Raw genomic sequence first — 17,154 nt, 5'->3', positions numbered from 1 at the left:
ATAATTCTGTCACTTGTAAATTCATAAAATTAAGCCACACTTTGCCTCCCTCCCTAGTATTACTGATCTAAAAATAATAGTTCTAGATGTGTTCATTTTTCTACAGGGGATCTCATCTTAAAATTACTGTTTAACACAAGAGATTGATTCATAACCACAGGGTCTTAGTGAGTGGCTTCCTTAAAGATGATACCATTTTGGATTTATTCACAGGAAGTAATCCTCTTGAGTGGCTCAGATGATTTTTTTGTTTGTTTGTTTTCTTTAAGAAATTCTTCCAGAATTCTTGTGAGATAGAACTAGGGAAAATATTATCACTTTGCTGATAGGGACATCGAGGCTTAGAGATTTATTCAAGGTCAAGGAGAAAGTCATTGGCAAAGCCAGAAACTTGAATACAAGCATCCTCACTGGTATTTTAGCTCTGCTAAAATAACTTCCTGTACTCTTTGGATCTGCATTAATGTAAGAGTTTTGCATTTTGGAACACAAGCAAAAACTTTAAAAATCTAGAATGTTTACAAAAGGCTATATATTCTAAAATGCATTCACAATGATTTATTTTTATCATTGCCTTTCAATATGAAGAAGTCATAGGACTTAATTCTATTACTCCACTCATATAAGTTGCTTAGACTTCAATATAGGTCTTATATATTATATATAGGTCTACATATATATTTTTGGCATAGGAATATCTTGGTGGGTCCATACATCTGTGTCCTCAATGCATATGGTACCATAGTAAATTATATCCCAAGTTATTTTTGGCTCTAACAATATTTAGTCAATTTCCCTTCTCAGCAAACTTAAAAATTCAAGCAAACCAAATTTATGCAAATCCATGTTTGTGATTCGGCTGTGGTCAGCCTCAGGAAGCAGAATCCTGTATAACTGCCATGTAGGATGTGATTTAAACTTGAGGTTTTAGAACAGCAGTGAAACGTGTGCGGTGGTGTCTCCAGTGACATTTAAAGGTGCAGCAGGGGTATGAAAAGACTGCAACGTGCAAATTCCCATAAATATGCATAATTCATGGTAAATCAGTATATGTCTAATCATAGCAACGTACATGATTTTCTTGTAATCCCTTCCTTTCCTTTTTAATTTGATAACTTGCACCCTGAAAGGAGGGAAAGATTTGAATGATCACACACAAGCCAGGGAAAGCTGTGGGGAAAAAAATGCCTAAGGATCACTTTGATTCAATATAAGGCAACCATTAAAATGATGTTTATAAAAACTAAATAATGATGTGGAAGAAAGGAGACTGGCATAATGTTACATTGATAGGCAGATACAAAATTGAATGCATACCAACTGCAACTATGCAAAAAAATTTAAATTATGCTTATGACTATGCAAAAATGGGAGAGGATGTAAAATGAAGAGTCCTTGGGAGCCATGGGTGGTACTTTTTATCTTGTTCAAAGTTTCTGAGGGGGGTTTTGCATACTCATAAGCATAGTAACCAGTGAGATGGGACCTCCCAGGGTGACTGTCAGCCCTCTAGCCCAACAGGTAAGGCTTTGGGAGGAAGGCTAGGCGCTGCTTTTGGTTGGATGCAGGCATCACCAGGACCTTGGAGGGGCAGAGTTGTGGCCAGTGAAAGTCTGAAGGGGTGGCAGAATATCAATTCTCAGACCACTTTTCCAGATGGACAGGTAGGGAGTCTGGAGCTCTGCCAACAATCCTGGATAAACTAGCTCTCCTGAACAGTTCAGGCTGAGAAGAAAGGTCAGCCCCTGTGGGGCAGACGGGCACCCAGCAAAGCGACATTTCCAGAGCACAGCAATGTACTCTTGAACAGAAAGCTACTCAACAAATGCTGAAGCAATAGGCTTTCTTGTTTTGTTCCAGGCAGGCATGAAATTTTTCAAATGAGCACAGAAGTAATTCTATGCACAAAGGAAGAATTTAACTTATCATGAGAAACACCTCAGATAGGATGACTCGAACACATGTAGCAATCTCAGTGCAGTACCTGCCTTTTGCTGGTTACCTTGCAAGGCTGTCTGATCACCTGGTCCTACTATTCTGTACAGTGCAGGGTCCCAACCACCTCAGAGGTGGGCATTTATGCAAGGACTGGGCAACCGCCCTTTTTCATAGGTTTGCTTTTGGGTATGTGCGTTTATGGGTATGTGTCTACGCATTCTCTGTATCTCTCTCTCTCTCTCTCTCTCTCTCTTCCTCTTTTACACACACACACACACGCAGGAATACTGTCTTTTGAAGGGAGAATATTTCTTTTTCAGTTTACCCATCTTAATTGATATATGCTTTTCTTTATCCCTGTACATCTTTCCCTTCCAAATAGAAGGGCTTTCTCAGATTTTACCCTGTTACATTCCTAGCTCAGTAAAGATAGTAACAGATCTCCTTGATAAGTCAGGGAAGCATGAGGAAAGGATAACTTCCTAACTGTGAACTCCTTGGACCCAGGGCGGTCATGTATAGCTGCACAGCCTGAGCATACAGCACATCTCCTTGGGGGAGTGCAATGCAGCAGCGGGCATAAAACTCCTGCCTCAGCGTGCACTGTGAAATGGGGATGATGGTACCTACATCAAGGATTTGTTGGGAGGATTAAATGAATTAACATATATAAAGTGTTTAGAATAGGGTGTAGCACATAGTAAATGCTACATAAATGTGTGTTATTATTGCCCTATTCCAAAGGACGTTGTGAACAGGGCAGAAAAAAACAAACAAACAAAAGTAAAGTCTATTCCCAAAAAGAGGAAGGAGCGAATGGAAAAACAGAAAAATCTGAAAATCTATTGTTCTCAGGGTAAGACTGCTCATTCATTTAGTGAAAAATAAATTGCTTCTTTTTCTCCAGTGAAGACATACAAATGGCCAATAGGCACATGAAAAAATGCTCAATATTGATAATTATCAGAGAAATGCAAATAAAAACTACCATGAAGTATCACCTCACACCAGTCAGAATGGCCATCATTCAAAAGTCCACAAATGATAAATGCTGAAGAGGGTGTGGAGAAAAGGGAACCCTCCTATATTGTTAATGGGAATGCAGTTTGGTGCAGCCATTATGGAAAACAGTATGGAGATTCCTTTAAAAACTAAAAATTGAGTTATCCTATGATCCAGTAATCCCACTCCTAGGCCTATATCTGGAGGGAACTCTAATTTGAAAAGATACATGCACCCCAATGTTCACAGCAGCACTATTTACAATAGCCAACACAGTGTATAAACCTAAATGTCCATCGACAAATGACTGGATAAAGAAGTTGTGGTGTGTGTATGTATGTACATACATACATACATGTGTACACACACATACATACAAAGGAATACTACTCAGCCATAAAAAGATAAGATAAAGCCATTTGCAGCAATGTGGATAGAACTAGAGATCATCATACTAGGTGAAGTAAGCCAGAAAGAGAAAGAAAAATACCATATGAGATCACTTATATATGGAATAATAAGAAAAAAAGACACAAATGAACTTATCTACAAAACAGTAACAAACTCACAGACATAGAAAACAAACTTATGGTTACCAGGGTGGGAAGAGGGTGGGAAGGGATAAACTGGGAGTTCGAGCTTTGCAGATACTAACTACCATACGTAAAATAGACAAACAACAAGTTCCTACTGTGTGGCACAGGGAACTATATTTAATGTCTTGTAGTAACCTATAGTGAAAAAGAATATAAAATGGAATAGATGTATGTACATGTATGACTGAAACATGTTGCACACCAGAAATTGACACAACATTGTAAACTGACTAAACTTCAGTAATAAAAACTAAAACAAATTGCTTCAGTTTTTTAAAATGCAAAGTTTCCAAGGTTTTATATCTTCAGCTTAAAAGTTTAAGAATAATGAAGCCTGTTTGTCAGCTTTAATTTGTTTTATTCTGTACTAAACAATTTGATTAAAAAAATCCATCAACTGATGCACCATTGTTCTTTCTTTTTTTTTAGAAATTACTCCCATAGTTCACAAAAATTAATGTGTCAATTTTGGGACACATTTAAAGTTTAAAGATAGAAGCTGAGAGTGTAGGGAAGTGATAATTCGACAACCTTCGACTGGAAGAAAACTACTTCCACGCTTAGTGTTTTTCTACAACAGAATTCATTAATTATTCACAAATTATACAAATGAGATAATTTTGTTAGCAAAAAGTGATGAATGAATGTTTTTTTCTATTGAGAACATCCAACACAAAGCCGAGATGGTACATTCTCTCACCATTTCTTTAGTAAGTCACTTATTCATATGTTTCAAGAATGAGATCATTTGGTCAAAAAATACTATGACGAAGAATAAATAACAATTGTATTGAATGATCATTTGTGTGTGCATGTGTTTTTCCTAGATCACAAGACAGGAAGGAAATTTCACTCTGAAATGACCGAATCTTAGCGTTGTTTTGAAGAAAGGGAAGGAAGCAATGGAGCATTAAAAACAAAACAAAACAAAACAGGTTTGCAAGAACTACGTTTCTGTGAAACCTGATATATGCAGTGTCAGAATAAGAGACACATTCCAGAGGCGGGGATCAGAGAGTGGGGCTGAGCAGGAAGGAAAAGACCCGTACTGCAAAGTCTGGATGGCAGAGAAATAAAAGCACAACCACAAAAGTGACAAGGTCAGGGCAATGGCAGAGCTCAGGCATCTAGGTCCAAAGTCAGGAGAGAAAGAAGGGGAGTTTACTCTCTAAATTAAGTATCAAAATAAGAAAAAAGCATTTTTGTATGGTCTGTCTGTTCCTCAGTCATTTTTATTTATCAGATTTTGAATTTGTAACATAAATCAATTCAGTATAAATATTGCTACCCACAGCTGCTTTTCAAAGCCCTTATGACACTGGATGCTGATCGAATCAGCAATCAGGAGGGTTACATGCAGGGTTCATTAGACAAAGCGCTGGCAGCTCAATTCAGAATGGATGGATTTGGAAGCGAGAAGCTGAACAGTGGGCCAGGTTCACAATCCCCACAGCCACCTGAAAGGGAGATGAGCAGCTGATCCCAGTGGAGAAGACCTGAGAGGTGAGCTGTGCAAAAACCGTCTGCTTCAACATAGAGCAAACACCTTGCAAATCTCAAGGAGGAGCTTCGAATCCCACTTTTAAAATCCTTCATATCTGTACCCTGATATATACCGGAGAGCTGTCACAAAGTTTGTGAGAACCTCTTTATGAAGTAGGAAGCATCTCATATAGACATCCTTTCATAAAAGTCTATCAGACAAATTAATAGAGTTAGCTGCACACTTGAAATACACACTCTTCTCGAGTGATTTTTCTGGCTTGATTGGTATGCTTAGCTTACCAGCATGAGGGAGTTTAGAAGAAAGGATAAGAAGCAGTGAATTTAGGAAGGCAGTTCTAGGGGTAGATGATTGAAGCCAAGACTAGTGGCTACAGACCTGATTTCTAATATTCCCTGTGTTAAAAAATAACCTAGTGACGCAGTCAAGCTATTTCCCTACTCTAAGACTCAACTTCTTTTGGTTGAACTAGAACCAATATATTTAGAGTTCTTAGCAGCAGCACCCTTTCTTCAAACAAAACTCGTCTGCACCCTAGGGGCTGACTTGTTCTCGAAGGGTGGCATCACATACATGGACCCCTTCCTCCGTTCAACTGGGAACGGGTTCCACGGAGTACAATTAAAAACCACCAGGTTAGATTATCTTCTGAGTTCCTTCCAGCTCTATTGTCTACGGTTCTCAGCTTGACCAAATGAATCTATTTAAAAGGACAATACCACCAAAACACAAAACAAATCCCCAAACAACAAAACCAGTAAAAGCACAACAAACCTTCCACAGTGAAAGGTTGAATGGTTTCTTTTCAAGTTGTTTGTGCTCCAAATGGCTAAGTTTAAGCATCACTGTCCTTGGCTGTTATTTTCATATATCACATCATCTTTACTCTCAGCATGTCAGCTCTTGTCATTTCAATTTTGCATGTATTTTTGTCAGTGACTAAACATGCTGCCAGCACGTTTCCCCATTAGATTAAAAAAAAATGGGCCATTTGAAAATTACATAACATCAACATATTTTTCCAGCTTGGAAGTCCAGTTTTTTTTTTATGCTGCATATAATGAACATAGGCTGTACATTAATATTGTAAAATAAAGATATATAATGGCATTCAAGATATTTGTTGAACTTGAAGTGGTAACTCACGGTCTCTCTCTTGGTGATCACAGTTTTTAACTGAGCCCTGTGGTTCGCATTATTGTTTGGGAAACTGGAGAAGATGGACTGGTGGAGAAAAGCTGGGTGCTGGCTACTCCACCAGTCTGGTACCTTGTTTACTCTTTTTAGATGCTGAGTTGGTGAGAACAGAAGGTAGTAAAAACCCTGAACAGGTGGAAATATCAGCAGTATCTTCTGCTTCCAAATATTTGACCTACTCATTTTATCAGATAGGGATTCTTTATATTTTAGGGTAACCGGTTCCCTTTTGAGGTACTGAAAGCCATCTGACAACTATACCTAACGTCCATTATTTTAACCAGATGGACAACTAGGTTAGGTTAGTTTTCAAGGGAGAGGGTATAAAGTGGGAGAGAAACAGCAGGAGAGCAGAGGCCTACCCAGGTCCATGTCACCATCCTCCTCTCCTTTGATCTTAGAGTCTCATGACTATAACGGGTCACGAACTGGAACCCCACGGCTGTATACAGACCCAGACTGTTCTGTCTGACTACATGTTGCTATAAAACTTTTAAATTTATTATAAACATTCAAAAAGCAGCAGATCAATTGCTTCTCTTGAAAAATCAGTATATGTGGTGATTCTGAGCCCATTTCAACAAGAGAGCAATTATTTGAAGTTGGTAGGTGCTGTCTGCTCTAGAGGGGCCAGTGGGTGACATTAGCCACTGTCCTCCTCACTCCCTATTTTTCTCACAGTCTATTCCCTTCATTTCTGTACTTGGTTGATCCAAGGAGGTATTTGTATCTACGACTTTAGAATAGACTTTATTTTTTAGAATTATTATAACTCAGTCTTGAAGAAATCCAAGGGGATTCTACACCTAATAAATCTAAGGGTTTTACCACCAACCCCAGCACCTATTACGCACCCACCACGCACTCTGCTAAGCATTTCTATATAGCAACTTACTTAATCCTAACAACTACCTTATGAAATAGGTAGTATTTCTTCATTGTATAGCAGAGCAGCCTGAGGCTCAGAGAGGCTGGTTGACTTTCCCAAGGTAATACAGCTGCTATCTGGCTGTAGCCTGTTTTCATTCAGATTCTGACTGTGAAGGCCCTGCTCTTGACCCTTGTGTAACAACTTTGCTAAATTCCCAGTGGCAACGCGTGCAGTGGCAGAAAAGCTGGCAGGCTCTCAAAGGCATCAGACTAGAGTACCTGGCCATGTCCTACAGAAGGCACGCAGATTGCTTACTGGTGAAGCAGTGGGAGGAAGCCAAGCGAAAATGTCGTGATGTAGCAACCAACTCGACGTGCAGGAAGCGTGAGCTGCTGGTGGAAAGAGCATGAGAGCAAACAGTGGTGGCCCTGGAGTCTGGACTTGGCTCTGACCGAAGGAGGCTGAGCTGGACACGAGGCTCTCAGAGAGGCATCCCCATTTGAACCTCACAACAGACGTCTGAGCCAGATGATATTATTCCATCTTACAGATGAAGAAACAGAAATGCAGAGAACTTAAACTGCTCACTCCAAGGTCTTCTGCATAGCAAGTGGCAAAGCCGAGACTAGAAACTAGGATAACAGCCTCTTTGTTTCTGGTCTCTCTCGCCTGCCTGTGTCACTCTACAACGAGTGGCCTTTTACCTTCAGATCTTTCTGACATGGCAGAAGACTCTAAAATTAAGATATTAGGTCGGCCCTTTTTGTTTTTCCTAGAATCAGAGGTGATGCCTAGGGGAATCGGTACACTAAACTGAAATGCATGAAGTGAAATAAAATAAAATAAACTCATCATTGTGAGTCTATAAGGAAAAAAATAAAGATACTTTGCATTACTGTGATTTCCACGCCCCCCAATTTCCAATTACCGGTTACTCAGAACTATTTTCATATTACCTAACATAAATAGATAATATCTTGGAATAAAACATGAGTGAAAGTGCCTTTATCTCAGTAATTTTTTAATTTAACCTGGTGCAAAACTTTCCCTTTGCCTTATACAATGTATATTGATGATAAATCTCTTTGCTGACAAAATGGCATTGATTGGACTACAGCAGTGAAACTTTCTTTACTCTGATCCTGATTTCAGAGAGACAGCAAATTTGGAAAGATTCAGTCTCTCTCATCACAGATAAATATGGTTTATTTTCATTGAACCATTTCTCATCCATCAATCTTTCCTGAGGAAGATGCCAATAAGCCTATGTCTGGTGTGAGCATAACGGGGGCAACCACAGTTGCATAATATGCCTGGTCCTGCCAGAGTCTTAGATAATCCTGCTTCAGAATCTCTGGGCTGCTCCCTTGTCTCTGTTCTGCAACTCTAGAGGGGGCTTCAGTTCTTAATGACCAATATGGAGTTCCAAGAAGGTACCCAGCGAGAGTGTTATACGTGACACCAAGAGACAGGGTCTCATTCTCTGTAGGTCTCCTCAGAGGTAAATGGGATCTGAGTTATATTTAAATTAAGTTACCACATTGATATGGCAAAAAAAAAAAAAAGCACTGCCCAGATGGTGCTGAGGACAACAAGGCAGTGACACACATCACTCCCATCCCTTTTACTATTTATGAGTCCAAGAATCAGGCCAGCTGCTTAGATGGTGGTATGACCACACTAACTGTTAGTACCAGAAGGAAGCTCAGCATTCTTTCCCGTTAATCTGTTTTTCTCATTCTTCCATTTTTCTTTCATGTTGGCCTTTATTTTCGTCTTTAGGATTCATTCCTACAATGACCAGTAGGATAAAGTTACAATCCTCCTTAAGTGCTTATGTGCTATTAGAACCACAAGAGAGTGGCCATACTGTGTCTCTTCTTTTCCTTTGGAGAAAAACCACAGAAATTCTAGTTTCCATTGCTTTCTGCTCAGGCCTCTCCTACAAATGTAAAAGGAGACTCTCACAAAGGTTTTAAACTAGGAAAGGGATGTGTTGTCTCTCTCCATGGTGCTTCTCATGCCTGGTAGAGGCCCTCCCAGAGGAGGTGTGTAGGGAAAGGAAGGGTGAACAGATGGTAATAACCACCCTTCAGCTCTGCTTTTGTATATACTTTCTTTGAAGGGCATTTCTCTCCTAGCGAAGCCATATGAGCCAAAGAGGGAAATAAACAGTTAAGGCGTGTTTGTGGAAAAGGTTATCCCTGTGAGTGTTTGATAAATAAATACTGGTCAATTACAGTACTTCCCTAGTAGACAGTTATTTTATACAACTAGAGCATTGAAGCAAAACAGCCTCTTAATTTCCATCTATCAGTTGACAGGTAATGGGTGACATTAGAGAGCTGTGTAGGATGACGGACAGTGTATTGGACTAGACGTCAGGAGGGAAGGCTGGCTTCCAGAGCTCTCTCTGTACCTAACCAGGGACTTGGGGCAACCCAATTCACCTTTCTAGGTCTCAACATTCTTGTCTGCTAAATTGGGGGTGTGGGGTAGGGTTACAGACTGAATGTCTGTCTCCTCCAAATTCGTATGTTGTTGTAGCCCTACCCCCCAATGTGACCGTTGTAAGAGATAGGGTCTGTGAGGAGGTGATAATGGTTAAATGATGCCATAAGGATGGGGCCCTAAGCAGAAGAGGAAGAGACACCAGAGCTCTCTCTCTGTCTCTGCCATATGAGGATGTGAGGATACAGTGAGAAGGTGGTCATCTACAAGCCAAGAAGAGAGCCTTCACCAGAAACCAACCATGCCAGTGTGCTGATCTTAGACTTTCTAGCCTCCAGAGCTGTGAGAAATACATATGTGTTATTTAAGCCACCCAGTTTATGATATTTTATATGGGAAGCCAAGCTGACTAACAGGCGGTGATGATAGCTAATTAAAAAGATGATGGTTTACAGTTTATAAAGCACTTTAACAAATTTTATCTTCTTAGAGAAACTCTAAGAGGTGGGAAAAGTAGCGTATTATTTTACAAACAAGGAAGCAGAGTATTATTTGACAAATAAGGAAATACTTCACATCAAAGGCTACCACAGGATCACAAGGCTACTAAATGGAATTCAGTCAGACTGCAAAGGTCTTTCAGGCACCATTTGTTGTAAATGGCTGTGGTCTTTTGTTTTTAGCATCATTACAGTGGATGTCTGTGAATTTCAGTTTTCAGATTTCAGGTAATGCCCAGGTGAAGAATGGTCGATTTATTACAAGGCATACATGTATTTTTTCTCTTTAGAACTGCAATAGCTATTTCCTCTGACCCAGCTGTTCTCACAAAGTATGGTCTGGGACCAGCAGTGGGAGCTGAGGACTCAGAAATGCAAATTCCTGGGCACCACCTCAACCTGCAGAATCCGAAACTCTGGGGGTGAAGCCCTGCAATCTGTGTTCTGAGAAGCCCTCTAGGGGATTCTGCAGCTGCTAAAATTTGAGAACCGAGATTCTGGTCTCTCTACACTTGTTCCCGTTGTAATGGGCTGACATTTGACATTTCCCCACCTTAGTGCACTGAAGAATATGCAGCTGCAACTCTGAGTCCTACAACCAACTCAATCCACGACATACTGTTAAAATCGGTTTGAAATGCTGGAATCTACAAGCGTGTCCTCTTTACAATGATAATACTCTATAATTTTGTGTCAGCCTTGGTTACCTTCTTTAAGTCTGCTTGGAACTTGAAAATATTTTAGAAACAAAGCTATCTTGGTCCAGCATATCATAAACTTTGAATTAGGCTGACTCTATTCTAATTAAAAACAGTAATTAAAGTAGAATGAATTCATTATTTATTCAAAGTGTCTAATGTTTTCAATCACTTACTCAAGGTCCTTGACTGTCTACTCCCCCACCCCCATTCCCCATATCTCAGTAACTTGAGGGGAAATTCATTTGTAAATGAAATCTATTCCTAAATAAGATGCATCCCCTTCCAATCAAGAAAGTTTTAATAAGTAATAAAGACAATCCAAAGTATATACTTAAAATTTCTTTACATATCTATTCTAGAAAGTCAAATATAGAACTAATTCTATATATTTTATTATAATTATATATAAAATAATTGTATATACGTATATTGTATATGTTATATAATATACATATAATGAAATATATGTATATACTTATATCAAATGGGTTTTAGAGGCATGAAGATTTTTATTCATTGTTTCCTTTGATTGTTTTCCCATGCTTCAAGTTTAAAAGCTCTAGGGATTTCTGGAGGAAAATATGGACCTAAATGTCAATGTGACACATTTATATTTAAATGACTACAGAAGTGTGTGGATGTGTGTGATTACATATTAAATGGCATCTCCTATTACTTTAGGACATCAACACTGATCTAAGAATTCTCTAGAATGTTTTTGTGTGTATCTCAAAGAAATCTTGTCAATAACATTTCACAAAAAGAGAAACACAACATTGCCTCTTAAGAATAAAACCTGACACATTTCCAAAATTACTTTTCCTCATGTAGAAATAACACAGAAATCACTGTTCATTCCCTTGAATGTGGGCAGCCAGAGTGAACAAAATCCTCGTACTCTGTGCTGCTTCTGTTATTAATTTGCTTACACAGGCAAAATTGTGGGCTTTCTGTGGAAGTACAAGACTTGCAAATCACATGACCGATAAAATGGCATATAGCTTGCACAGCATGTGTAGAGCCACAACTTCTGAATGGCAAGCTTAACGAGATTAGTAGACTTCTGCCCATCACAGCACCCCAACTATCTTGTTCATCTTCTTTAGATTTTCTTTTGGCACCATTTACTGAAAAAGCTTTTTGCAACTATATGAAGATTGCTAACAGACTTCTACCATGTTTCTGAAAAGACATAGGAAGACTAAACTGAACATAAAGATTCCTCCCAAAATACATATATTATATATAATATCTATGAGATGAAGCAATATCAGACAAATATATTTTACACACATCTACACACAGACAGACACACTTTTAATGTTGATCTCATAAACTTAGGAAGAATTTGTTGTAGTATTATAAAGGCTAATTAGAATGTTTTCCCAAATATTTTACTTTGAGGTGTCAACACTGTCATTGTTTCAACCTAGGATTTGCTCATTACATCAACACCAAATAAACCTTCCCCCAAAAGAAGGACTATTCTCACTGCCAACAGCAAACACCAAAGCCAACTCATATTCATAATTACTCATCTTTTGAAACATGTTTTGACATGAATGACTCAGCAAAGCTGGGTCAATGCCAGCTGGTGCCAACTGGTCCAATAGCACTGGAGGAAATATGATAACTATAGTAAGAAAAGCCTTATTTTCTGAAGAGGCAGGAAAGTGGGTTCTCTCTTTAAAAAGAGTCCGTATTAAACTTAGTTAATAAAATACGTTCAGGCACAACAACATAAATTCTGTGTAAAGTGCCACATTAAAAAAAGAACAATGACTCCCTTTTCTGACTCCCCAAATTTACTTAAAACAAAAAGAAGCTTTAGGGAAAAAAAAGAAAAAGCAAGCAAGCAAGCAAGCAAGCAAGCAAGCAAGCAAGCAAAGCAAAGCAAAGCAAAGCAAAGCAGCTTTGGGGGTAGAATGATACTAAAGAAGTCCAAAAAAAAGAGTAAGAATGTAACTGCTACATGAATAAGGAAGAAATAAAAAAACTTCATTTTAATAGAGAAATGTAGAGGTCTGTGTGTTCTCATAATATATTCAATTGTATTTTACTAGTTCGTTTGCCAGGGACGTCCAGTCCTTTAATCAGAATACCAGTCTACAGGGCAGGATCTATAGGAGATGAAGAGCACACCACCCCAAGTAATTATTCTGGCACAGTTAAAATGATAGCTAATAGCCTACCAGAGCACTCAGGCTCCAGTCCCACTTATCTTATTAACTGAATTGACAATTTGGCACTAAGTAGAGATATAGGGCCAAATCCAATCCTCACACCCCCTTCATATACTCAGTAGCAGGAGAGTAAAGACAAAGCAAGAGAAACATGAAGGTATTTTGAGTGAACACTGTAGAATGGACGTATTCTCCACCTTTTGGGGAGATGCTTTATTCAGTCGGTTTTTCCCAGGAGACCACTTCTGTTACCTCAGTTATTCCAGGCCTAACAAACAAGTCTGTAAGTCAATTGTTTCTGGTTCCTATCTTCTGATGGTCATTTTTCTTCTTCTTCTTTTTTTTTTTTTTTTTCAGAAATAGACACAATGGCTCCTTTAATGCAATCACCACGATGCAAAACAAACTGCCTGGATAGGAAATTTTCCAAATTCAACTTGGCTTTCTGTAACTTGCTGACTGCTTTCTTTCTAACCTCTTCATCTGCTCAGATGCCTGCGAATTATTTCCCTATCTCTACTGAAGCTTACATCACCCTGAGAATCAGTGCCATTTACACATTAAATAGATGTGCAGCTATCTTGTCTCCCCTGATAATTAACAAAGACATTAAGGGCTAATGCCAATTCAGTGGCATGAACTGGATACCTTCCATTACCTGGTATGTCATTGTTTATGGTCTATTAAGCAGTTTTCATTTCACCTTATGGGCCCATATGAAATCCAACCTAGATGTTTCTCAAATGACAGGCAATATTAAGGGATATTAAATATTTATTTTGGTTCTTTTTTTAAAAATCATCTCTAAATTTACTGCAGACAATCTGAGAAATTAAATTAGGCAACATCTATGTTTTAAACTTCTCAATTTTTAAAAGTCTTTTGTTCCCCACCCCCTAAATTATATTCATTGTTTTATAGTAATGGTGGTAGCATTTCTCATTTTCAAAATAATACACTTGAGAAGTTCTTGTTTAAATCTTTTTTTCCAGCCAAATTATTACTGATGTATTGATTCATTTTTCAAGTAGGACTTTTGATTTCCAAAAGTTCTCTTATCTTGCTCTGCTTTATTTTTCATCATTCGTACACACAGAACATACATAGTGACATTATGCAGGAGTCAGTGGATCAGAGGCATCATCTGGAGGCTTAGTGGCTCTCAAGATCTACCTTGTTATGCAGGCCTCAGTCAGACAGGCTAACCCAGCCTCCAGGGCAGGGCTGAACAATCTAAGTGCTTTGGTTGTCAAAAATCTACAGTGCAACAGCAGAAAATATACGGAAGCATTCACTTACCTGCTTCGGATCAACAATTATTTCCAGGTCTTCATCACTGCTTAGTTTTCCATATCCTTTTTCTTTACTTTTCTTGTGAAAGAATAATTTTAAATGATCATTTAGTTTCTTTCCATTAATAACATTAATTCCTACTTAACACTTTTTAAAGACAAAAGTATTTACTTAGCCTTGTTCACTGGGCATAATGCATCATGCTTTATGTCAGTCCCTCACGGACAACATCAAATATCTTTATTAAACTGCTGGCCTTTGCTTGGCCTCTTGCATCCAAATTATACCTTTAATGTGTTTCTGAATCTTGTTATGCTTCTTTTTTCAATTCTATATTTTCAGAAAAGATTCTTTAATGACTTGAGATAAATAAGCAATTTCTTAGAGTCCCAGCACATTTTTCTTAAAGACCGAAACCACATTTAGTACTTATACTATGTTTAAGACTTAAGTTATTGTTTTATTTTAATCCTTTATATATTTTTAAGAATAAGCAAGTATAACACAATTCAGATAATAAATCCTTAGATTTTCTACATTTGCTTATAAATCCAATGAAAACTAACTTTGGAAAAAACAATCCAGAAATAATTTTAAAAAGATAAATAATCTTCAAAATTAGGTAGTTTGAAAAGTTGGAAGAGTACAGACCATTTTGAAAAATGCACTTTATTGGCATTTTCTCCCCATCTACCCTCCCCATAGGAAAAGTTATAAAGTTAGGAAAGGACACAGATCATGACAACCATTTTACTGTTGTGTTACAGGAGAAAGATAGTATGTCTGAGCCTTTTTTTCCTTTTTCCCAGTGCACTGGTTAAAGGAAATATCAGAAACTACAGTTGCTTCTTCATAATTTCAGAAAGCATAGTACCTCTGTAGAGGACCAGTAAGAAAAAGAAAAGAAAATTCACTACGTAGTTAGCTGTAGTCCAAGGTTATTATTTTTTAAAAAACATTCCTTGCTTTATGTATTAACTACATCAACTAGAATTAAAGGACTTAAAAATACTTCTTAAGTTTGCATCTACTGTGCCATACTAGGATCCTCATCTCATCGGGAGAAGAATTACATCCTTTAACAAACAAGACATAAATCTTCTTTACACTGTGGGACACAATTCTTGTCTGTTTTTTCCCCTATAACATTTCAAAACCAGATTTCCACATTTCCTCCCCAATAAACACACTTCCTATTTTTGTGTTTTTTTTTTCTGTAATAAAGAGATTTTCTGAATCTTCAAGTATTAGGATGCATAAATAAAATCTGAATTCTCATTCATATATTAATGAGTTTAGCCACTTAGAACAGAACAGATGGCCACAGTACTTCTCTCTATTATTATTCTTGTCCTCATTTGAGGTTCCATTTCAGGACTGATGGAAAACAAAAAGTACAAGGTTGGTTTTAATCAAGCTGACTTCCTTCCTATCACTTTGCTTTTGTATCCTTTTAGTCCACTGGTTGCCATAAAATATTGTCCAGAGACCCTCTAATGCAAAACATTTAGAAATGCCTTTCCGAATATTGATCTGTATACGTACCAAGTAGCTCATTTGCATGACCCGATTTCTGGACAAAAGGACATTAAGTAGAGATGGAATGTGGGTCCTTCCATCCATTTCACTGTCAGACATCCCAGAATTCTTTGTACCAGCAGCAGTGGCTACATTGCCAGAACTCACTGACCAGAGAACCACAGATCTTGCCCAGCAACCATATATATAATGTACCAAAATAATCAAAGTATCCCTGAATCACTGTCTTGACTTCGTAATCATTAGGAAATTTTTGGCTAGCACAAAAAGTCATTGAAACTAAAATTTCTCCTTTTCTAACTAATTTTTATCCAAGCATTTCTATGTTCCCTGATGGCTGTCCTAGTTTAATGCTCAACCCCCCACCTATTATTAATTATATACATTTTTATATTTCATCTCACACATATGGACTACTCAGCTTCTCTGTCATAAGAGCTTTCAATTTTCCTTTTTAAGGCCCCACCCCAGACTTTCTTGTGATTAGCAAATCACCGCTAATAGATATAAGAATGTTAGCATTCACAGAACATAATTCAAAATTGCCATTTCTGCCAGTACCAGATTTCACCTTTCCAATTTAATCTCAATTCCTTATCTGGTTTAGTAGTAAATCTTCCCAGGAAGAGGCTAGGTCAGGGAAGGAGATTATATCCCCAACTACTGTAAGGAGAAGTTGGCATTTTCCAACAGTGGGAGGAGGCATTTAGAGCTCTGGGTTTGTACTTAAGCCCTTAGTCTCCAAACAGCAGACAATTGTACACAGAGTCAGAAGCAGTTTTCCTCTTGAGTTAAGCAATATTTTCTAGTTCACCCCATAACCCCAGGGGGATTAAGCCTTTTCTAAGCCATAATGGTTATTCGCTCACTTACTGCTTATTTCTACTGCGAGCATAATCCTCTTTCAAGCACTCAGCTTCCCACTTTGACTGCTTGGACCGGCCAGCCTGGGCAGGGATCTTCAGCTCTCCTCCCTCCTCCCAGCCAGGAATCCCTGTCTTCTATCTATGCACTTTTTTCAGGCACAAAAAGCAACTCCATAGCGTCTGCGTGGTCTTTCCCATTAGTCAAAGGACTGAACTAGAAGGAGAAAGAAAGCCAACCTCTCCACTGTCCCAGCGTGAGGAGGCAGGGCTTCTGTGGGAGGAGAAGCCAGATGCTATTCACTTCCTGTGCTCCTCCCACTCCGCTGGCTGACACTGGAGCTGAGGATCTCAACTGAGGCAGTAAGGTTAGGCCCCAGTCGACCTGAGCCTGGGCATGCTGCCTGCTGGGCACTGTTCCTACATGCAGCTGAGGAGGGAGCATCAGTGCAGAGGAAGTAAAACGGTGAGGACTGCGGGGCGGGAGAAGTGGGTACAGAGAGAAAGGAAATAGTC

The 17,154-nt window shown here is 38.6% G+C and overlaps 1 protein-coding gene across 1 annotated transcript in view; it reads right to left on the bottom strand.

The window, feature by feature from the left end:
- Window positions 1-16,940, bottom strand: part of PEX5L (peroxisomal biogenesis factor 5 like) — a 156,745-nt gene extending 139,805 nt beyond the window's left edge. The window contains 3 exon segments of the mRNA XM_032483811.1: window positions 14,243-14,314; window positions 15,782-15,941; window positions 16,649-16,940. Coding sequence (XP_032339702.1) covers window positions 14,243-14,314; window positions 15,782-15,874 — 165 coding nt within the window. The 5' untranslated portion in view covers window positions 15,875-15,941; window positions 16,649-16,940.
- Window positions 16,941-17,154: the final 214 nt, after the last annotated feature.

Source organism: Camelus ferus, chromosome 1 (genome assembly GCF_009834535.1).
Source record: "Camelus ferus isolate YT-003-E chromosome 1, BCGSAC_Cfer_1.0, whole genome shotgun sequence".
NCBI classification, from domain to species: Eukaryota; Metazoa; Chordata; class Mammalia; order Artiodactyla; family Camelidae; genus Camelus; species Camelus ferus.
This window is presented reverse-complemented; position numbering and strand designations above follow the sequence as displayed.